The sequence below is a fragment of the Parasteatoda tepidariorum genome, chromosome 5, assembly GCF_982258835.1.
Source record: "Parasteatoda tepidariorum strain Cologne lab strain chromosome 5, Ptep-v5.0, whole genome shotgun sequence".
Classification (NCBI taxonomy): Eukaryota; Metazoa; Arthropoda; class Arachnida; order Araneae; family Theridiidae; genus Parasteatoda; species Parasteatoda tepidariorum.
Window position 1 is genome coordinate 17,431,333 of NC_141759.1, and position 17,426 is coordinate 17,448,758.

The window sequence follows — 17,426 nt, forward strand, 5'->3', positions numbered from 1 at the left end:
GTTTTCAATGAACTCTGTTGAATGATTTAAATCGACAACATTTTGATTGCTTACAGTTAATACATTTACATTGATACATCACCTGCTTATCCCGACTGGCCAGTGGACACTTGAAAAGTCTCACATTTTCTGCACATCAAAAGATCTTTCCTCTTTGCCCTAAATGCCAGCAAAACCAGGCATCACCTGAGCACATCTTGAACTGTTTAGGGCTGGACTGGAACGACATTCATTCCTCTCCCATTCTGGTTTCGGATTTTCTTTATATCAACGGATTCATTGATCTGGTCTGACCCCGTCAGACCAGATGAGAATTAGCAACAACATTGATACATTAACTTTAACACTAATCTACTATTCCCAGAGATGTCGACTTGCTCCATTTTGTAAAAATGTATTTTCTTGTAATAACGAAATTTATGTTATTCTCAGTTTAGTATTTTTTATTTTGAGTATTCTTTCTACAAAAAATCAGATCAAAAATGCAACTTTACAGTATTTATTTCGTGGCTACTCTTTTAAAGAGTGGGCGTAATTATTCTTAAATCATTTCTATTTAATGTGATACCAATTTCTTAAAACATTGGCTAAAAGAGAAGCAGTATGCATCACTGGGTTGTTTATTGAGAAAATATTCGATATTTTATGAGTGACAATATAATATAACAATTAAAATAAAAAACATTTGATCTTTACATTGTATTATCGTTATTTAAAATCCAGTGCCACTCCCTGCTTGAGAAGCTTGTCGTAGGAAAACAGTTCTTGTGAAGCAATATCAAATTAAATAGTAAGGCCAATGTTAAAGACAATAGTTAATATAAATCAGCCGCAATATTACTTAGTAATGACTTCAGTAACAATAAGTCATAATCCGCTAGTAATTTAACTAGGCGGATCTTTAAATTATGCGGTTACATCTGATGACGCGATTGTCATAAATTCGCTCCTTTACTACATCATGTACATGCAACTCAGACTCAGGCATCATAACTACATGCTAAGAAAAGAATACATGAGGATATCAATCGCAGTTTATTAAATAACGCAAAAACAATAGTATTAGAATATTAGTGGTAGATTAAGAATGGCTTTTTTTAAAAAATATTTTTCGTTTCATTATAATATGACAGAATAGCTAGTAATTTGTTACGCTTTATAAATGAGTATTTTTTAGCGGAAAATATATCAAATTCAACTTTATTTCAGCTATCACATTGTGTCACTTTAAAAAAAGTATGCTTATTTATCCTTATTCTCCAAGTTTAACTATGTATAATTAGTTATTAGCAATTTATTAAAAATAATGCAGAAAGCGGAGCATGGGGCATCTCTGAGATTGCAACTGGAACGAGACTTTAAATGAATGTAAACTCATAGAGCTTATAGCAATCTATGTTTCAGAGGTAATGGTGAATCGTTTAATTCGTCTAAAAGAAAATGAGTCTTAGAGAGGAAGAAAAATTATTTTATATTCTCTCAGATATGCGACAGAGGACAAAAAATTTAAAAAGTGATAGAAACTCAATTCATTTCTATTTATTTGAATGACCGTTGTTGAACAGTTGACGCAATTTGTTAAGTTTAAAACTGTTAATATTCAACTATGTAGCCTTATAAGTTTGAACTCAATCTTGAAGACAATTGAACTTCTGGATCAAGTATTGGGAGAAATTTGCCTTCGTAGAGGACTTGCTGATATAACTTCCCCGCACTTGCGTTACATAGGGAGAAAAGCGACGAGAACTTGCCATGATTACCCCGATGGTTCAGAGTTTCTAACCCATGATCCGACTATCACTGAGGATTTTTTACGTCAGCACTGTAGTCGGAGAAATTCGGGTACGGATTTCGAATGGATTAGACATCCCTGCGATTTGAACGCGGTTCTCCTTTTTGGAAGGCGAACGCTCTATTCCCTGAGTCACCATGGCTCATTTTTCTTTATTATATTTTATAACTTCCGTTTAACAGTCCACCCGACTTTTAGGGCCTGCGGCTACTAATATTCAACTATGTGGCATTGAAATTTTGAACGGAATATAGTGATTTTGTTTTTCAATAATTTAATTGTAGATTTTAGGAGTGGCAGCAACTGGTAATAAAGTAACGCCTACTTTCTAATTTAAGTGCGAACATTTTAACAGTATTAACATGACGATGTAAGGAAAATATACAGTTTCCTCTTAAAATGCATCAAAATTCCAAGAGATTTGCTTCTTCTTAATACTTTAATTTATGCTTTAGAAGAAACTTTTTTTAAAACTTTCGATAAAAAGGATATCTCCAAACCCCATTTGCTAAGAAAGTTATTACGCCCGTAAGAAAATTGATATAGCAATAGCAGTTTTCGGTAAAACGGCTGTATTAGGCAAGAAATGATTTGATTTAAATTTCAGTAGCTGTTGGTCACGCTGTTCACTAATTTTAATCTACCCGTCTTATTCTCAGACTAAAGGCTGGGACACACCTGTCATGCAGCGTTCCGATCCGACTCATACCCGACTTTCTTTAAAAAGTGTGACCGGTGCGGGATCGGAAAGGAATGAGCACATGTTTCATGTTCACAACCTGCTTCTTTCCGATTTTACGTTAGTTCAACTCGAGATCGCAAACAACCGTGGAACTGTGCAATAATGTTGAAGCATTTTAACAATCGTGATTTAGCTATTGTGGCTATTTGTTTGGACGAAGAAGATCGAAATAATGAAAAGAGTAGTAGGAAACGTGAATATTGGGTACATGATGCATGGAAAAGAAGACACGAAGAAGGGGAGTTTACCACACTTTTACCTCATCTGTTGGACGACGAGACGAAATTTTTTCATTACTTCAGAATGCCTATGCACACCTTCAATCAATTGGAACTTAAACTCAAAGAACATTTAACCAAGCAAAACACATATTTTAGAAAAGCGATTACTCCTAGACACCGCTTGGCAGTATTTGTAAGGTAAGATACCATTTCATTTACACTGTGGTCTCTTGTCAAAAAACATCAGACATAATTTATTAGATAATGCATTGTAGTTGTGAAACAAGACTTTGTTCATAAGTCTTCATTAAGCATTTTAACTACCTACATATATATTGTGAAACAAATAAAAAAAGACAATAAATAACTATTATAAATGTAGGCCTATATACATATATAATATGTATGATTATAAAACATAATTTTCCTAACCATGATGCAAATTGCTACGTCAAATAAATTGTCAAAATTATTTTTTTCAAATAGTTTAAGAAAAGTTCAGAATATATTAGTTAAACCTTGTTTTATGACAATTATATTTCCAGATAAATTTGAAATCTTTAGTTCGATTTTAAAAAGGCATAACATGTACAAGAAAATTACCAAAAGAAATGTATTATCATTTAATTACAATTTCACAGTCCAAATATGAAATATGTTGTTAAAGCTGTAAAAAATCTACGTTAGTGCAGTAAGTTTCTTCAGTGTCAGCGGGATGTGTTGGTGTATGTTGAATACTTCTGGAGAAATGTGCGGGTCTATTTGAATGTGCATACAATCCCTCTTCTTCCGACATTGTAATAGACGTTTCAGAGGAAACATTGTTTGTATGAATCATTTCAGTTTGTTGGTTTTCAAGAAGCTGCTGTAATTCGTACTCTTGGACAATATTGAAGATCTTCCCTTTAGCTGAATGAAAACGAACTGGATGCAGTGATTTCAGACTTGTAGCGATTCCAGCCAAAAAAGCATCAACAGGGTGCTGTCCATCATTTTTACGTGACTCTTTTTTCTTCTCAGCTTCTTTCTCAGCCAATAAGTATGCCATTAGCTGAGATGATGGAGACTCTTGAGGTTTCACTCCAAGCTTCCTTTTGCGTTTTACAGATAGAGGTCTATGGTCGATGGAAACTCGACTGGCTGGAGTTGTAGGTGTTAGCAACGACACGGATTCTGCAGTCTCTTGAGATTCATTCTCATTTATAATATTTAGTGTCTCCTTGGTGGAGTTCTGCTGATGAGAATCATTGAGTTGAGTTTCATCAGTATCGTCCTCTTCATCAGGAACATTACTTAGACCTTTACGTTCGGCGAGATGAGGAATCAAAAATTCAAGGATAGACTCAAATTTGTATCTATTGATTGATGTTGCCGACTGTCCAGATTTGGTTTTTCTTTTCTGTCTAGCTCTTCGCAGACTGTCTCGTATTCCGTTCCACTTCTTTTTACATTCCTCTTCTTGCCCTAAAAATGATAGAAAGTTATTAATATAAGTTGTTTGTTACAGGTTTCTTGCTACAGGAGATTCTTTCAAAACCATATCATTCAGTTACAGAATGGGAAGAAGTACAGTTGGTTCCATTATTCATCACACAAGCAGAGTGGTAATTCAAGTACTTATGAACGAAGTAATGCCAGCTCCGAATGAGGACAGGTGGAATGAAATAGCGATAGAATTTTGGAAAAAGTGGCAGTTTCCCAATTGTATTGGTGCAATGGATGGGAAACATGTGACAATACAAGCTCCAAAATCGTCAGGAAGTCTCTATTGGAACTACAAGAAAACATACTCCATTGTTCTTTTAGCTCTAGTTGATGCTCGTTACAATTTCATATTTCTAGACGTGGGAAGCTACGGAAGAAACTCTGATGGTGGTGTTTTGTCTAATTCTAATTTTGGTAAAAAGCTATCTCGAAACCAACTTAACATCCCTGACAAAAAGTGTCTCCCAGGAACAGACACTAAACTTCCTATGGTTATAGTTGCAGATGAAGCTTTTCCCCTTACTGAAAACATTATGAGACCATTTCCTGGAAAGAACTTGTCTAACGAGCAGAGAATTTTCAACTACAGATTGAGTAGAGCAAGAAGAATATCGGAAAACGTTTTTGGCATTTTGGTGCAAAAATTTCGAATGTTCATGAGACCTCTCCAGGGAAGTCCTGACAACATAACGAGTCTTGTACTCGCAGCATGCATCTTGCACAACTTCATTCGAAATGACGAAAACTACCAAGTGCCTGAACTAACTCATGGTGCTGACATAACTCCAGTGGAGAAATCTCGCCTCCAGCACTTTCCACGTCGCAGAGGAGGGGAAAATCGTGAAGCATTTAATGTAAGAGAGCAGTTTAAACAATTCTTCAACTCTGAAGAGGGTAGTGTGGAGTGGCAAGAACGTCGGGCCCTCATAAGTTTATAAGTTTATTGTTTTCCAAGCTATGCATTTTTTCAAATTTGTATAATCTAGTATAATTATTAATAATATAATAATAATAAATGATATAATAAATAATAATATAATAATAATAATGATAATAAATAATAATATAATAATAATAAATAATAATATAATAATAATAATAATAAATGTTCTTACCTTCTACATTCAATTCCTTCGCAACTTTTTTCCAGATAATGTCCTTGTAGTCAGAGTTTCTATACTGTTCTTGAGTTTGATCATACAAAACTGGAAAATTTCTTACACTTTCGATCAGTTCCTCCGGTTTTATAGCCGCCATTTTTCGCCAAGCGATGTCAGAAAACCATAGAACACAGAAAACTATACAAAAACAACTAACGACAAGCGTCCCGCATCAAGTAAACGAATGGTCTGCACTGTCTGAGCGTGATCGGACAACGAATCGGAGACGGGTGGGAGTAGAACAGGTCACGTGACGGACAGGTGTGGCTTGCTGCATTCAAGGCCGTTGACTATTCTCCTCTCATACAGTCGTCCGGCCGTATGACCGTAGTCGGATCGGAACGCTGCATGACAGGTGTGTCCCAGCCTTAAATCGAAAAAAAGACTTCAATTATATATTAAGTGATTTCAGAGTTGTAAGACGCGTTACGCGATGCTAAGAATACATGGGGATAACTTTCGCAGTTTATTAAATATCATATAAAACAATAGTATTAGAATATTAGTGGTAGATTATGAATGGCTTTTTTTTAAAACTATTTTTCGTCTTATTATAATATGACAGAATAGCTAGTAATTTGTTACGCTTTATAAATGAGTATTTTTTAGCGGAAAATATATCAGGTTCAACTTCATTTCAGCTATCTCATTGTGTCACTTTAAAAAAGCACGTTTATTTATCCTTATTCACCAAGTTTAACTATGGAGTTATTCGTTACTAGTAATTTATTAAAAATAATACAATCCGAGATTGCAACACAAATGAGACTTTAAATGAATGTAAAGTCGTAGAGCGTATAGCAATCTATGCTTCAGAGGTAATGGTGAATCGCTTATTTCGTCTAAAAGAAACTGAGCCATAGAGGGGAAGAATAATTATTTTATATTCTCTCAGAAACGGTGCACCCAGTTTTCAGTATGAATGGTACAGAAAAATTACCGATTTTAGTTATTGGTAAATCAAAAAAAAAAAGAAAAAAAACTCGATCCTTTCGAAATGCTTTGTGACTATGACAGTAATCAAAAATCCTGGATGACAATTGCAATTTTTGAAGCCTATTTAAAAAAATAAAAAAAAAACGAAAGAAAAGTAAGATGCCGAAAGAAAAACGAAGCATCATAATTTTCGTAGACAACTGTGCTGCTCATTCCAAAGATAATAATTGCATTAACATCAGGATGTAGTTTTTACCACTTAATTCTACTTCTGTTTTTTAACCGACTGATCAAACACTAATCAAGATGTTTGAACAGCATTATAAAATGCGACTTGCGAATCGGATGCTGCAAGGACTTGAAAATGCTGAAGAGCTAAAAAAAAAAAAAGTCCACGTTTTAGAAGTGATTGAGTTTATTTTATCGGCTTGGGAATCAATGACGACACAATCTGTAATTGTTAATTGCTTTCAAAAAGTTGAATTCTCCGACGCAGATAGAACTGAAGAGTATGACTTTGAAACTGAAGGTGAAATGTCAGATGAAGATTAAAAAAACAAATGAAAATTTTGATAATGATTGGAAGTCGCTCCAATATAAACTTAATTTCAATGCATCGTTTAAAGAATATGTATCGCTCAACGACGAAATGTTACCTTGTGATGTGCTTACATTTTACATTAAAGGATATTTTTGATGTTGTAAATGACACAGAAGAATTGAGTGAAACTGAAGAAGATATTGCTAAACCTCCTAGTTTTTTTGATGCCAGAAAAGGGTTGAATACTTTTCGCAAATTAATTTACAGTGTTGAAAATGTGCCCCCCGAAATGTACAAGTACTTACAAGCAGTTGGAAAATTTTCCGTTAAAGGTCGGTGAAAAAAAACAAAAAACAAGCTACTTTTATTTGTATGTGAAAGCGATTACATAACTTAGTTTTTTCACCTTGCTTTTATTTTCTTGCGGGTCTAAAAACCATTTTTGTTTTTTAAATGACGAGTAAAAAATACTCTTTAGAGTTCTCTTATGCAGAACAGTATAACATTAGGTATTGTGTGAAAAATAATCAGGATCAAGAAACTTTGCTTTTGTGTTATATAAAAATTTAAATATTTTTGCCAAAAGTTTCTATATATTTTTTTTACTTATCAAAAGTGAACAAACATCTTCTTCATTTTTGTACGTTAAAAAATTATACATTTAACATTACGCGAAAAAAAATCAGGGCAAGAAACTTCATTTTTGTGCTTTAAAAAAATCTGGAATTATTCTTGCGAAAATAAATTTTCAATTTTTTAAAGACAGTACGAACACCCTCTTGATATTTCCGATGTTGAAGAGCATTATATTTAACGTTATGAAGGGGGGGGGGGACTAGAGAATTAAACGCTGTCCCTTTACATAAATTTTTTTTTGCAATTTACCAAATAAATTCCTCCTAAAAATTTGATAAAGCTTTTTATAAACGTATACAAATATCTTTAGCATTTTTAATTTAGTAACATTAGTCTTCAAATTTTTTTCTTTATAATCACACCGAAATTAGATCATACGATAAAGATATAGACATTTTAAATATTCACACCACCATATCTAGTTCAGCAATTTTTAAAATTCGAGCCAAATTTCAAAATTGCCCCCAAATTGTAATCTAAAAATTTTAATATAATAATTTAGCAACTTCACTTATAATTTAGCAGCTTAACTTTAGCATCGAGAACTTATCTAAAAAAAATTTCTTGAAAAATCTGTGACATGATCACAACGAGTTTTTATTTATTTCGGTCCATTTCACCTAAATTGTAAACATACAAAGAAAAGTAGATCTGACTCTTTTAGAATACTCAATAATTATACTATGAAACATAACGCCTACTAATATTTACTAAATTTCAAAGAATGTCAGTAAATAATTTGCGGTGGAACTATTTTCTCTTGTTTCATTTATTTAAATACTTCGTAAGTTTTTTAATTTATTTTTTAACCTAAAACCTTAACTTGCGATTCCAGATTGTTTAGACCTATATGCGATCTAGCAGAGATCGATGATGGCCGTCTACCTAAAAAAATTGAAGATACAGACAGATCTCTACAGTCTTTCTTACAAATTCTACTCTGTCGTCGGAACTACAGAGTAGGATGCCTGAGCGCTAAATTACGTCTCGAACAAATTACTAAATTAAATATAAGAAACAGAAAACTCAAAAAATATTTTTTGTTTTAATTTCTGGTACAATTGTTTTCTCATGCTTTTAATGTTTATAAATACATACATGCCAACTTTTAATCCCTTCCATTATGATTTTTCCCAGTGGTATTAAAATGGATTAAAAATTTCAATTTTAAGCAAAAAAATACGTTGTATTTGTAAAAGCTTAAGCTGCCTACCATAAAAGTAACACATATTAATATATATGCTTGGTGGTGATGAAAATCATTTAAAAATTTAGTTCCTAAAAGAGAAAATAGTATATATTTACTACCACTTTAAATATAAAAATTAAATTTTACGCCAAATGCGCAAAAGTTGGCAGGTAAGTAAATATAATTACACTCGCGAACAAATTTATTGCATTTATGCAAATATTTGATCCTACCTAATTCGTGACTCGTGCGAGAGCATTTTCTCCTCCAGTGTTATTTTATATCAAATGGTGTGTTAACTAAATTCCACCCCCCCCCCTAATTTTAACGAAATATAAAGGCGTAAATTTCTAAACACTTTTCAAACAGATACAATCAAAGCACTTGACCAGAACCTGACTAAAGCAGGGGCAAACAGGCGATTGCCCCTGGCCCCCACATCAGAGGGAAAGGGGCAAATCAAATAGAAAGTTAATTTTACGTTTCCTTCCTTAGTAAACATTTTTTAGAACTAAATATCACTACAGTGAAAACTATATACTTGCCAACTCTTCCGGATTTTCCGGAAGATTTTATTTTCATATTTAAAGTGGTAGCAATACTCAGGTTATTCCAATAAACTTTTTGAATTATAATGATAATTATAAATGAGTTTGACCACCACTACATATAAATAATTACAATAAATATGTATCAAAGCAAAATAATCCTTGCGCAAACGATTTTCAACGGGATCAAAATATAAATATATTTTTGAGTCACACTGTTTTTCGTTTATTGTTTTACAACCACTCTGAATATCCATTATCGGAAAGAGTGAAAGTTGGCAGGTATGAAAATATGTCTGTTTTATGTTTGTTTTTTCATTAATCTATATTTCGCAAATCCATGGCTCTCTAGAGGCGGAATTCGACTGAATTTTTGTAATTAAGATGGACAAATTCGGTCAATCGAAATTCTGTATTTTTACAAATCGCAAAATGCGATATGTTTTCAAAAATACCGGCTTCTGATCGGCTTTGAGGCAACGTTTTTTCTGACTTCCTCCCTAATGTCATCAAGGACATGAATCTTTCGCAGCTAGATGGCAAAGTTTACAATCAGAGAACTGCATTCGGCATAATGGACAGAATTGTCAAAAATACAATAAAATGGACAGAACAATATAGCGTCTGACCATTAGGGGAAAGGAGCACTTTATAGTTATTTTAGGTATTAGTCAATTTTCTTGTTATATATGTATTATGAGGTGAAAATTTTAAATACCTCCATAAAGTCCGGTTCTTCATTACTGAAGTAGTACAGCAGGAAGGGGGCCCTAAAGAAGTGTTTGCCCCGGGCCACAATTAGGCTAAGTAGGGCTCTGAACTTGACCCAAGTGATACAGATAAAAAGACAGTGGGACTGTGTAATTTTCACGCATACTGTTTAAGTCATAAAAGAATGTTTAGAGGGATTAATTTTCAGAATAAAATGTATTTGAAAATAATGTAAAATAAATACTTTTTCTATTGAGATTTCTTAAATATCTTTACAAATATTGCCTTTTTGATGAAACTAATTCCTTTTCATTACAACAACAAAGGATTTGTGCTTGAAATTTAAATAAATATGGAAAATTATCAGAATATGTTTTTTTTTTCTTTTTCATTTACAAATGACTTTTTCTAGTCACTCATGCATAATTAAACTCGGGAACTTGAACTGGTAAGTATTTGACATTGCATATTTCGTTTGTGAGGCTTGTATAAATACAAATGTATATCGAAATTATTTTTTGTTCAGTTTTTTGGCTAAATATTTAAAAACATATGACGTTAAAATATCGTGTCTTAAATTGAAATATATTATCACCTTCTCCTTTACCCACCCTACGTACTACAAAAAAGGGTAACACTTAATGTTCGCTCGAATGAACTTTTAAAAAAAAAGTCCTGGTTAGGAATTGAATGTGACATAGGGCTGCACTTAACCAGTGGTACATAATTGAAAAAAAAAATCTGGATTTTTTTGTGTTTAAACGGTTTAAAAATATTAGAACATCGCATAAAAAACTCTCTATTCATTTCTCCACTAAGGAAAATATTGTGAACAATGAAAAGATAATTGGGATTGTATAAATATATTCATCAAGCAGCTGTTGCTATGTTCGGATCATGATTAAAATAAAATATTAAAATTGTTTATAATGAACTCTGTTGAGTGATTTAAATTGACAACATTTTGATTACTTACAGTTAATACATTTACAGTGAAACACCATCTTTTACACTAATCTACTATTCCCAAAGATATCAACTTGCTCCCGTTTGTAAAAATGTATTTTCTTTTAGTAACGAAAATAATGTTATTCTTAGTTTAGTATTTTTACTTTTAAGTATTTTTTTCCACAAAAATCATATTGACAATGCAAAGCATCATATAAAATACAACTTTGCCAGAGATGCCAACTTGTTCCGGACATGAATTATATATTTCAAAGTGGTAGTTTATAAATTGTGATTCTTGGTCTAATAAATTCAATTTAGTTGATTTTTATCCACCACTATTTCTAAATAATTCGCAGGCTAAAAAATTCACCACTTCTTAAAATTTATGTCATGCTATGTCTTTTAAAGAACAAACAAATTTAGTCAGATATTTGCAAAATTTACTTTATTGTTATTTTAATTATTTTGGCGTGTCCGGAGCAGTTGGAATCTCTGCTTTGCCCTCTTAAAGGGTGGGCGTTATGATTCTTAAATTATTTTTATTTAATGTGCTGTCAATTTCGTAAAACTTCGCAAAGAGAGAAGCAGTTTGCATCCCTGGTTTGTTTATTAATAAAATATTGGGTATTTTATGAGTGACAATATAACATATTCAAATACAAGAATTAAAATAAAATAAAAAACATTTGACCTTTACATTGTATTATCGTAGAGTGACTCTCCATGCTTGATAAGTTTTTGTAAGAAAACGATTCTTTTGAGCCACCAATATATAAACTGGGCGGATCTTTAACTCTTATGCGGTTTCATGTGATGACACCTTTCTCTTTCTAATAATTTTGTTCCTTTATCACATGCAACTCAGGCACTATAACTACAGAGTAGAGTGCCCGAGCGTTAAAATTAATGTGTCCTATTTCAAACATCGCAACAATACGAAAAAATACAAAACATTACAAATATAGTTTATTATGATTACTGGTAAAATTGTTTTCCTTTACATGTAATGTTTAAGCAATTATAATTAAACAATGTTAAAAATTGCAAATATATTATAATCTATTTAACAATGTTAAAAACAATTTTTAAAATAATTTAGCAGCAATATTACCAAGGAATGACTTTGGTAATATACGTCAAAATCCGCCGATTTATGAACTGGGCGAATCTTTAACGTATACGGTTTCATCTGATGACACCATTTTCATAATTTCGCCCCTTTACAACATGCTACAAGGATTCCAATAGACTACATTAAGCATCAACGGGTAACAGTGCGAATCTTTAATATTTTGCAACATACGCTTTGCGTTATAGCCCTAGGACACGTAGCGTTACTAATCTTGTGTCGGAGTTGCAGAAATAGAACTAATGTAAATATTTTTTATATAAATAAATGTTTATTTATTTTACTGGTAAAATTAAGTTAAGAAATTTCAATTTTTTAATAGTTTTCGTTTTTTAAAGTTTTCGTAATGGTTAATTCATAAATACACCTTTTCATGCTCTATTTCACTAATTTAACAGTGAATTATCAATAAAAGAATTAAGCGAGCATCAGGGAGCATGTTTTACAAAATTGTTAGAACGTCATATCTGTTGAAATTTTATTATATCTTATACTTGCATATACTATCAGAAGTAACGCCTACTTTCTTCTCCAAACCAGCTCTCATCAATTTGAAAAGTATATCAATAACGATAACTCAGCAGAGGAATAAATTTTTGATGCATTTAACACGTAAGTAGTTTACCTTGGTCTTGCAGTTAAGCTTACTTAATACTGGTACTGATACAGAGATTTTCGATCGAAAATCGATTGAAGAGCTACACATTCTTTTCAAAGTGGTATTTTTAGGTCATAACTTTATTAATTCATTTATCAATTTATTTATTTACTTATTTTTTTGTCTAAATGTGTTCAATGCATAAAAAAAGAAAAAGAAAAGAAAAGAAAGGAAGACTATTTCGGATAATTATCGTATTTTCACGTTCTAGGACAGCTCGAGGTTGTGATCTCAAATATGCCAATTAATGAGTGCAGACGATATTTAATGTTACGAAATCAGACATAGAAATGTACCTTCTCTGAGTAAACTCATCCCTTTTTCCGCGGATTCAAATTTCTGACCCCCGTAATTCAGGGGGTTACCGCAACATGGGAAATAAGGTCCCAATAATTTGGTCAGAAGAGCTCTCCAAAATTTGAACCCGCTAATGTTAATTTCTCATTTCGCATATAAATTTTTGCATGCAATTATAAAACTCGTTTGTTCAAAGATATTTATATATGTAAAGCTAAATATTTATTATTTTTTATTATTATTTTCAATAATAGTCGAATAAGTTTTAATTTGTAAGGTAAACATTTTTTTGCAACAATTTAGAGAATATAACTTTACATCACAGAATACAAACTTTGAGAAAAAGAGTTCCTGAGATGTTAAATTTTAAATATTTTCTTATCCCTCCATGCGTTTCAGCATGGGGGAAAAGACACTAAGCCTTCATGCGAGTAAATATTGAAAAATTCTGATTCAGATAATATTGTTATATTGTATAAAATTTATTATTATTTCAGCTATACCATTGTGACATTTTAAAAAAGTAAGCGTATTTATCCTTATTCTTCAAGTTTTACTATGTATAATTCGTTACTAGTAATGTATTAAAATTAATGCAGAAAGTGGAGCTTGTGGCATCCCTGAGATTGGTACTCAAACGAGACTTTGAATGAATGTTAACGGCTTCAATGACCAAGAAACTCGAGGAAAACAATTATTAATAATTTATGGGATAAAATTCTTTTGAAAACATGAATTGAAACCTTTAAAAACATGAGAAATAATCTAAACGGGGCATCGACAACCAAGCAACGAAAAAATGCGTTAATTCTTATATATATTCAATTTCCAATTCTCGGGCATCAATATCAAAAGGTATGTGGCTATCACCATTGTTGCTTGGCTTTATTCGCTTTTACCTCCTCCATTGGCTCTTTCATAAGTCTGCGGAGAAGGATTAATAATATATTACAACATCCATGCCTTGAGTAACTAGTCCTAGTTTTAGATTTTATTGGGCACCCGGACCGCGAAGCGGCCCCTATCCCATTCATCTGGAATTTTTGAACAGTTTTGGTTGAGCAATGAGGTAAGCAGGCAATGGAGTTGCTTTTATGAATGTTTCAAGCTCTTTGCTTGAATAACTAAAAAGGAATCAAAAATAAATTGAGCAGCTTGCTCTAAACTGTGTTTGTTTGTTTTTGGAGTTGTTCAGAATTGTATCAGCATGAGTAAACGTTATTTTCAGAAAGGTTGATAAAATTATTTGTTTTTATAGTTATGATATGAGGCGTCGGAGGTGAAATGTGCAGCTATTGGTCTGTAGTTTTTATCTTTGATATAATTTTCAAATTTAAAGATTTCATTAAAATTTGCTGTTTTACATTCTATGGCTTTATCGAAAAAATCTGCGTTTAGCTTGTATATATGCTGTGATAGAGTTGGTATTTTGAGGTCTGCATGTATATTGGTATTCCGGATGAACCATCTTGCACAGGTTATTTTTCTAAGGATCTTGTTTTGGCATTGGTTTCATTTCTTCAGTAGATGTTGAGGTATCGTTGTCCAGGCAGGTGAGGCATAGGTAAGTATTGGGCGGATCATTGCTGTATATAGTAGCTTCTTTAGTTTAAGTGACATATTCTGATTATATATTAATAGTTGTATGGCTATTATTGCTGCATTTGCTTTATCTATTGTGCTTTTGATGTGATCATTCCAGGTGAGTTTGCTATTGATTATAAGGCCAAGATAATTTGCTTTTTTAACTATTGGTATGTTGAACATTTTTGGTTGAAGTTGTGGAAGTATTTTAATTCTTCTATTTTGTATAATTAATATTTGTGATTTTCCTGCATTTACTGCAGTTTTCCATTTTAAGCACCAGTCTTCTATTTCGTCTATATGGTCTTGTAGTTTTTGAAGAGCATGATTTGGGTTTCTGGATTTAATAATAATACCGGTATCGTCTGCGTAATAGGCTGTTATAATCGGCTTTGTTTATAGGAAAATCATAAGTGTATAATATGTATAATATCGGTCCCAGAATGCTGCCCTGCTGCCTTGAGTAACAGAAATAATTTTAATATTCATTACTTTTTTTAAAAAAAAATTAATGGTAGTCAAAATGTTTTTTCTATTAATTCAAGTATTTTATTGGAAGTAGTGCCGCATCGGCTAGAATTGAAGAGTAAATTGAGAAAAGTAGTTAAATGGAATACCTTCAATACTTGGCAAGACAGTCTACTATCTACTCAAAGCTTTATTATGATAGACGAACAACTTACGTCGATAGTAATCCTCAGTCAAAGGGAGCAATATATTTTTTAAATTTTGAAAAATCAACAAGATATATATGAAGTCAATGCCGATGGTTGTTCAATAGCGGTCTACAGTTAGCGGTTCTAACATTAGTGTCTTGTTTTACTAGAGACAACGTCAATAGTTTATGAGACATTTTTTTAGTGGCTTGTTTTAGTCGATCATGTGATTCAATTTTTATTTTCTTACCTTGTAGCACAGGGATTTCTAAACTAGATTTTGCAGAAGTCTTCCAAATGTTCCGTGAAATTATTATGCTTTCGAAAATTGTAACCTAAATTTTAATAAGTTTTAAGATTTACTTTGTTTTAATGCAATTTCGTTACGAAAGTATAAAATTAGGAATTAAAGCTAGAGAAACAAAGGTTATATTTCGAAAAAAAACTAAACAATTTTCCCCCTCACAATTTACGAATGAAGTTTGTGAAGCAAGGACATCGATTGCAGTTTTTTATTTAATTTCTATTTACATTATTTTAATATTGCCCATTTTAAACAAAACATAGCGGCTTATTTTTATTATTTTATTTATCTGTTGTTTTTTCGAACGCCATTTACCGATATCAGCAAGCCTGCTCGGTGAAACCAAGCAATTTTATTACAGAGGGTGCACTTCTTGTTTTTCCGTGGTGCTATCTATGGCCAAGAACACTTCAGCCACACATACCTCATAACCCGTTTACTATGTGTCCGCATTCATACGTTCATTCATCTACAGATCGTAGTTTTGACTGTACAAGAAAACAGTCAATCTCCAATTCAGAACTCTCAGAGATATTGATTTGTTAAGGGAATATGAAGAGCTTAATGACCCGACAGATTCAACATGCACCCGTCACCATTTACTACACGGGGAGTCTCGGACCCCGGGATTGAATACACGACCTCTTGAACATGGATCTAACGCTTTTCCAACCAGGCTATCCAGCCTTGTTGGAAAAGCCTTTATTTATCAATACTTCATTTAAGCCTTCTAGGAAGGTGAACCGGTTTCGAATCCCAGAGATGGCTGGTCCATACGAATTCCGCACCTCTCTTGCACCGACCTCAGTGTTAACGTAACACATCCTCAGGGGTAGACGGATCATGGGTTAGGGTACCCTAGCCGACAGGCTAACCGTGGGAGGTTTTCGTCTCCATGTAAGGCAAATGCGGGTCAGTTCCACCAAAAAGTTCTCCACGAAAACATATTTCTTCTAATATTTGGTGCAGGAGTTCCATTTTCTTCTGGATAGAGTTTAAAATTACAAGCCTACGGAGTTGAACATTAGCCCAAATATTGTGTCTGTTGTTGAAAGACAGTTTTAAATGTAAATACTTCATTTGTCTAAATATGCAAATGTACAAATGATTATCGATTTTCACCATGAGCAGATGAATCGGCAACAGCCTTTGGCCTAATACCGAGTTACAAGATCAAATATCCACGTGGGCATTTTGTTAAAGTTGGATTCAATATAACTACTAATAATCTCTCATTTCAATACTTCGTAAACTGGGAACATTCATTGCAATAGAAGTGTTTAATGTTCAATTTACAAGCCCGGAGTGTGTTTAATTTCTATCCCCATAAGTTTCAGCGCAGAAAGTAACGCCTACTTTATATTTAGAATGGAAAACACGGGAAATGCGGGGCTTAATACAACCTAAGACTGCTGCGCTTTTATGCAAAAATTTATTCAATTGGTAGCGAATTAAGCAGCTAAAATTGTAGAATAAGGAATTACTCCTACTCTTTACAAATGTCACTCTGAGATAGCAACAACAAAGTTACATTTTTATATGATACCTAGAATCTTTTATACATTTGATAAATTTCTTAAATTGAGGTAGTGTTATAACCATCGTTGAACAACCGACACAACTTTTTAAGTTTACAACTACAAATGTTCAACTCAGTAGCGTTGCAATTTTGAACCCAATCCAAAAGACAAAGGAACTCCTGAATCAAGTATTGCGAGACACATGCCTTCGCGGAGGACTTTTTGATGGAACTAACCCGCACTTGCATTACATTCAGAGACAAACCACGAAAACCGCCCACGGTTAGCATGACGAGATAAACAATATACAAATCAAAATTAAAAGAAAGATGAAGCAAGTCTCGAAGAGTGCGTAAATCACGTTAT

General features: G+C 32.8%; 1 protein-coding gene across 1 annotated transcript; it reads right to left on the minus strand.

Moving 5' to 3' along the window:
* Nucleotides 1-3,356: 3,356 nt before the first annotated feature.
* On the minus strand, nucleotides 3,357-5,769 carry LOC147808613 (uncharacterized). Its single transcript, XM_087163469.1, has 2 exons — nucleotides 5,356-5,769; nucleotides 3,357-4,219 (listed from the first exon to the last, which is right to left on the minus strand). Exons 1-2 carry the CDS (start codon nucleotides 5,495-5,497, stop codon nucleotides 3,417-3,419), a joined length of 945 nt encoding a protein of 314 aa, XP_087019595.1. The 5' UTR covers nucleotides 5,498-5,769; the 3' UTR covers nucleotides 3,357-3,416.
* Nucleotides 5,770-17,426: the final 11,657 nt, after the last annotated feature.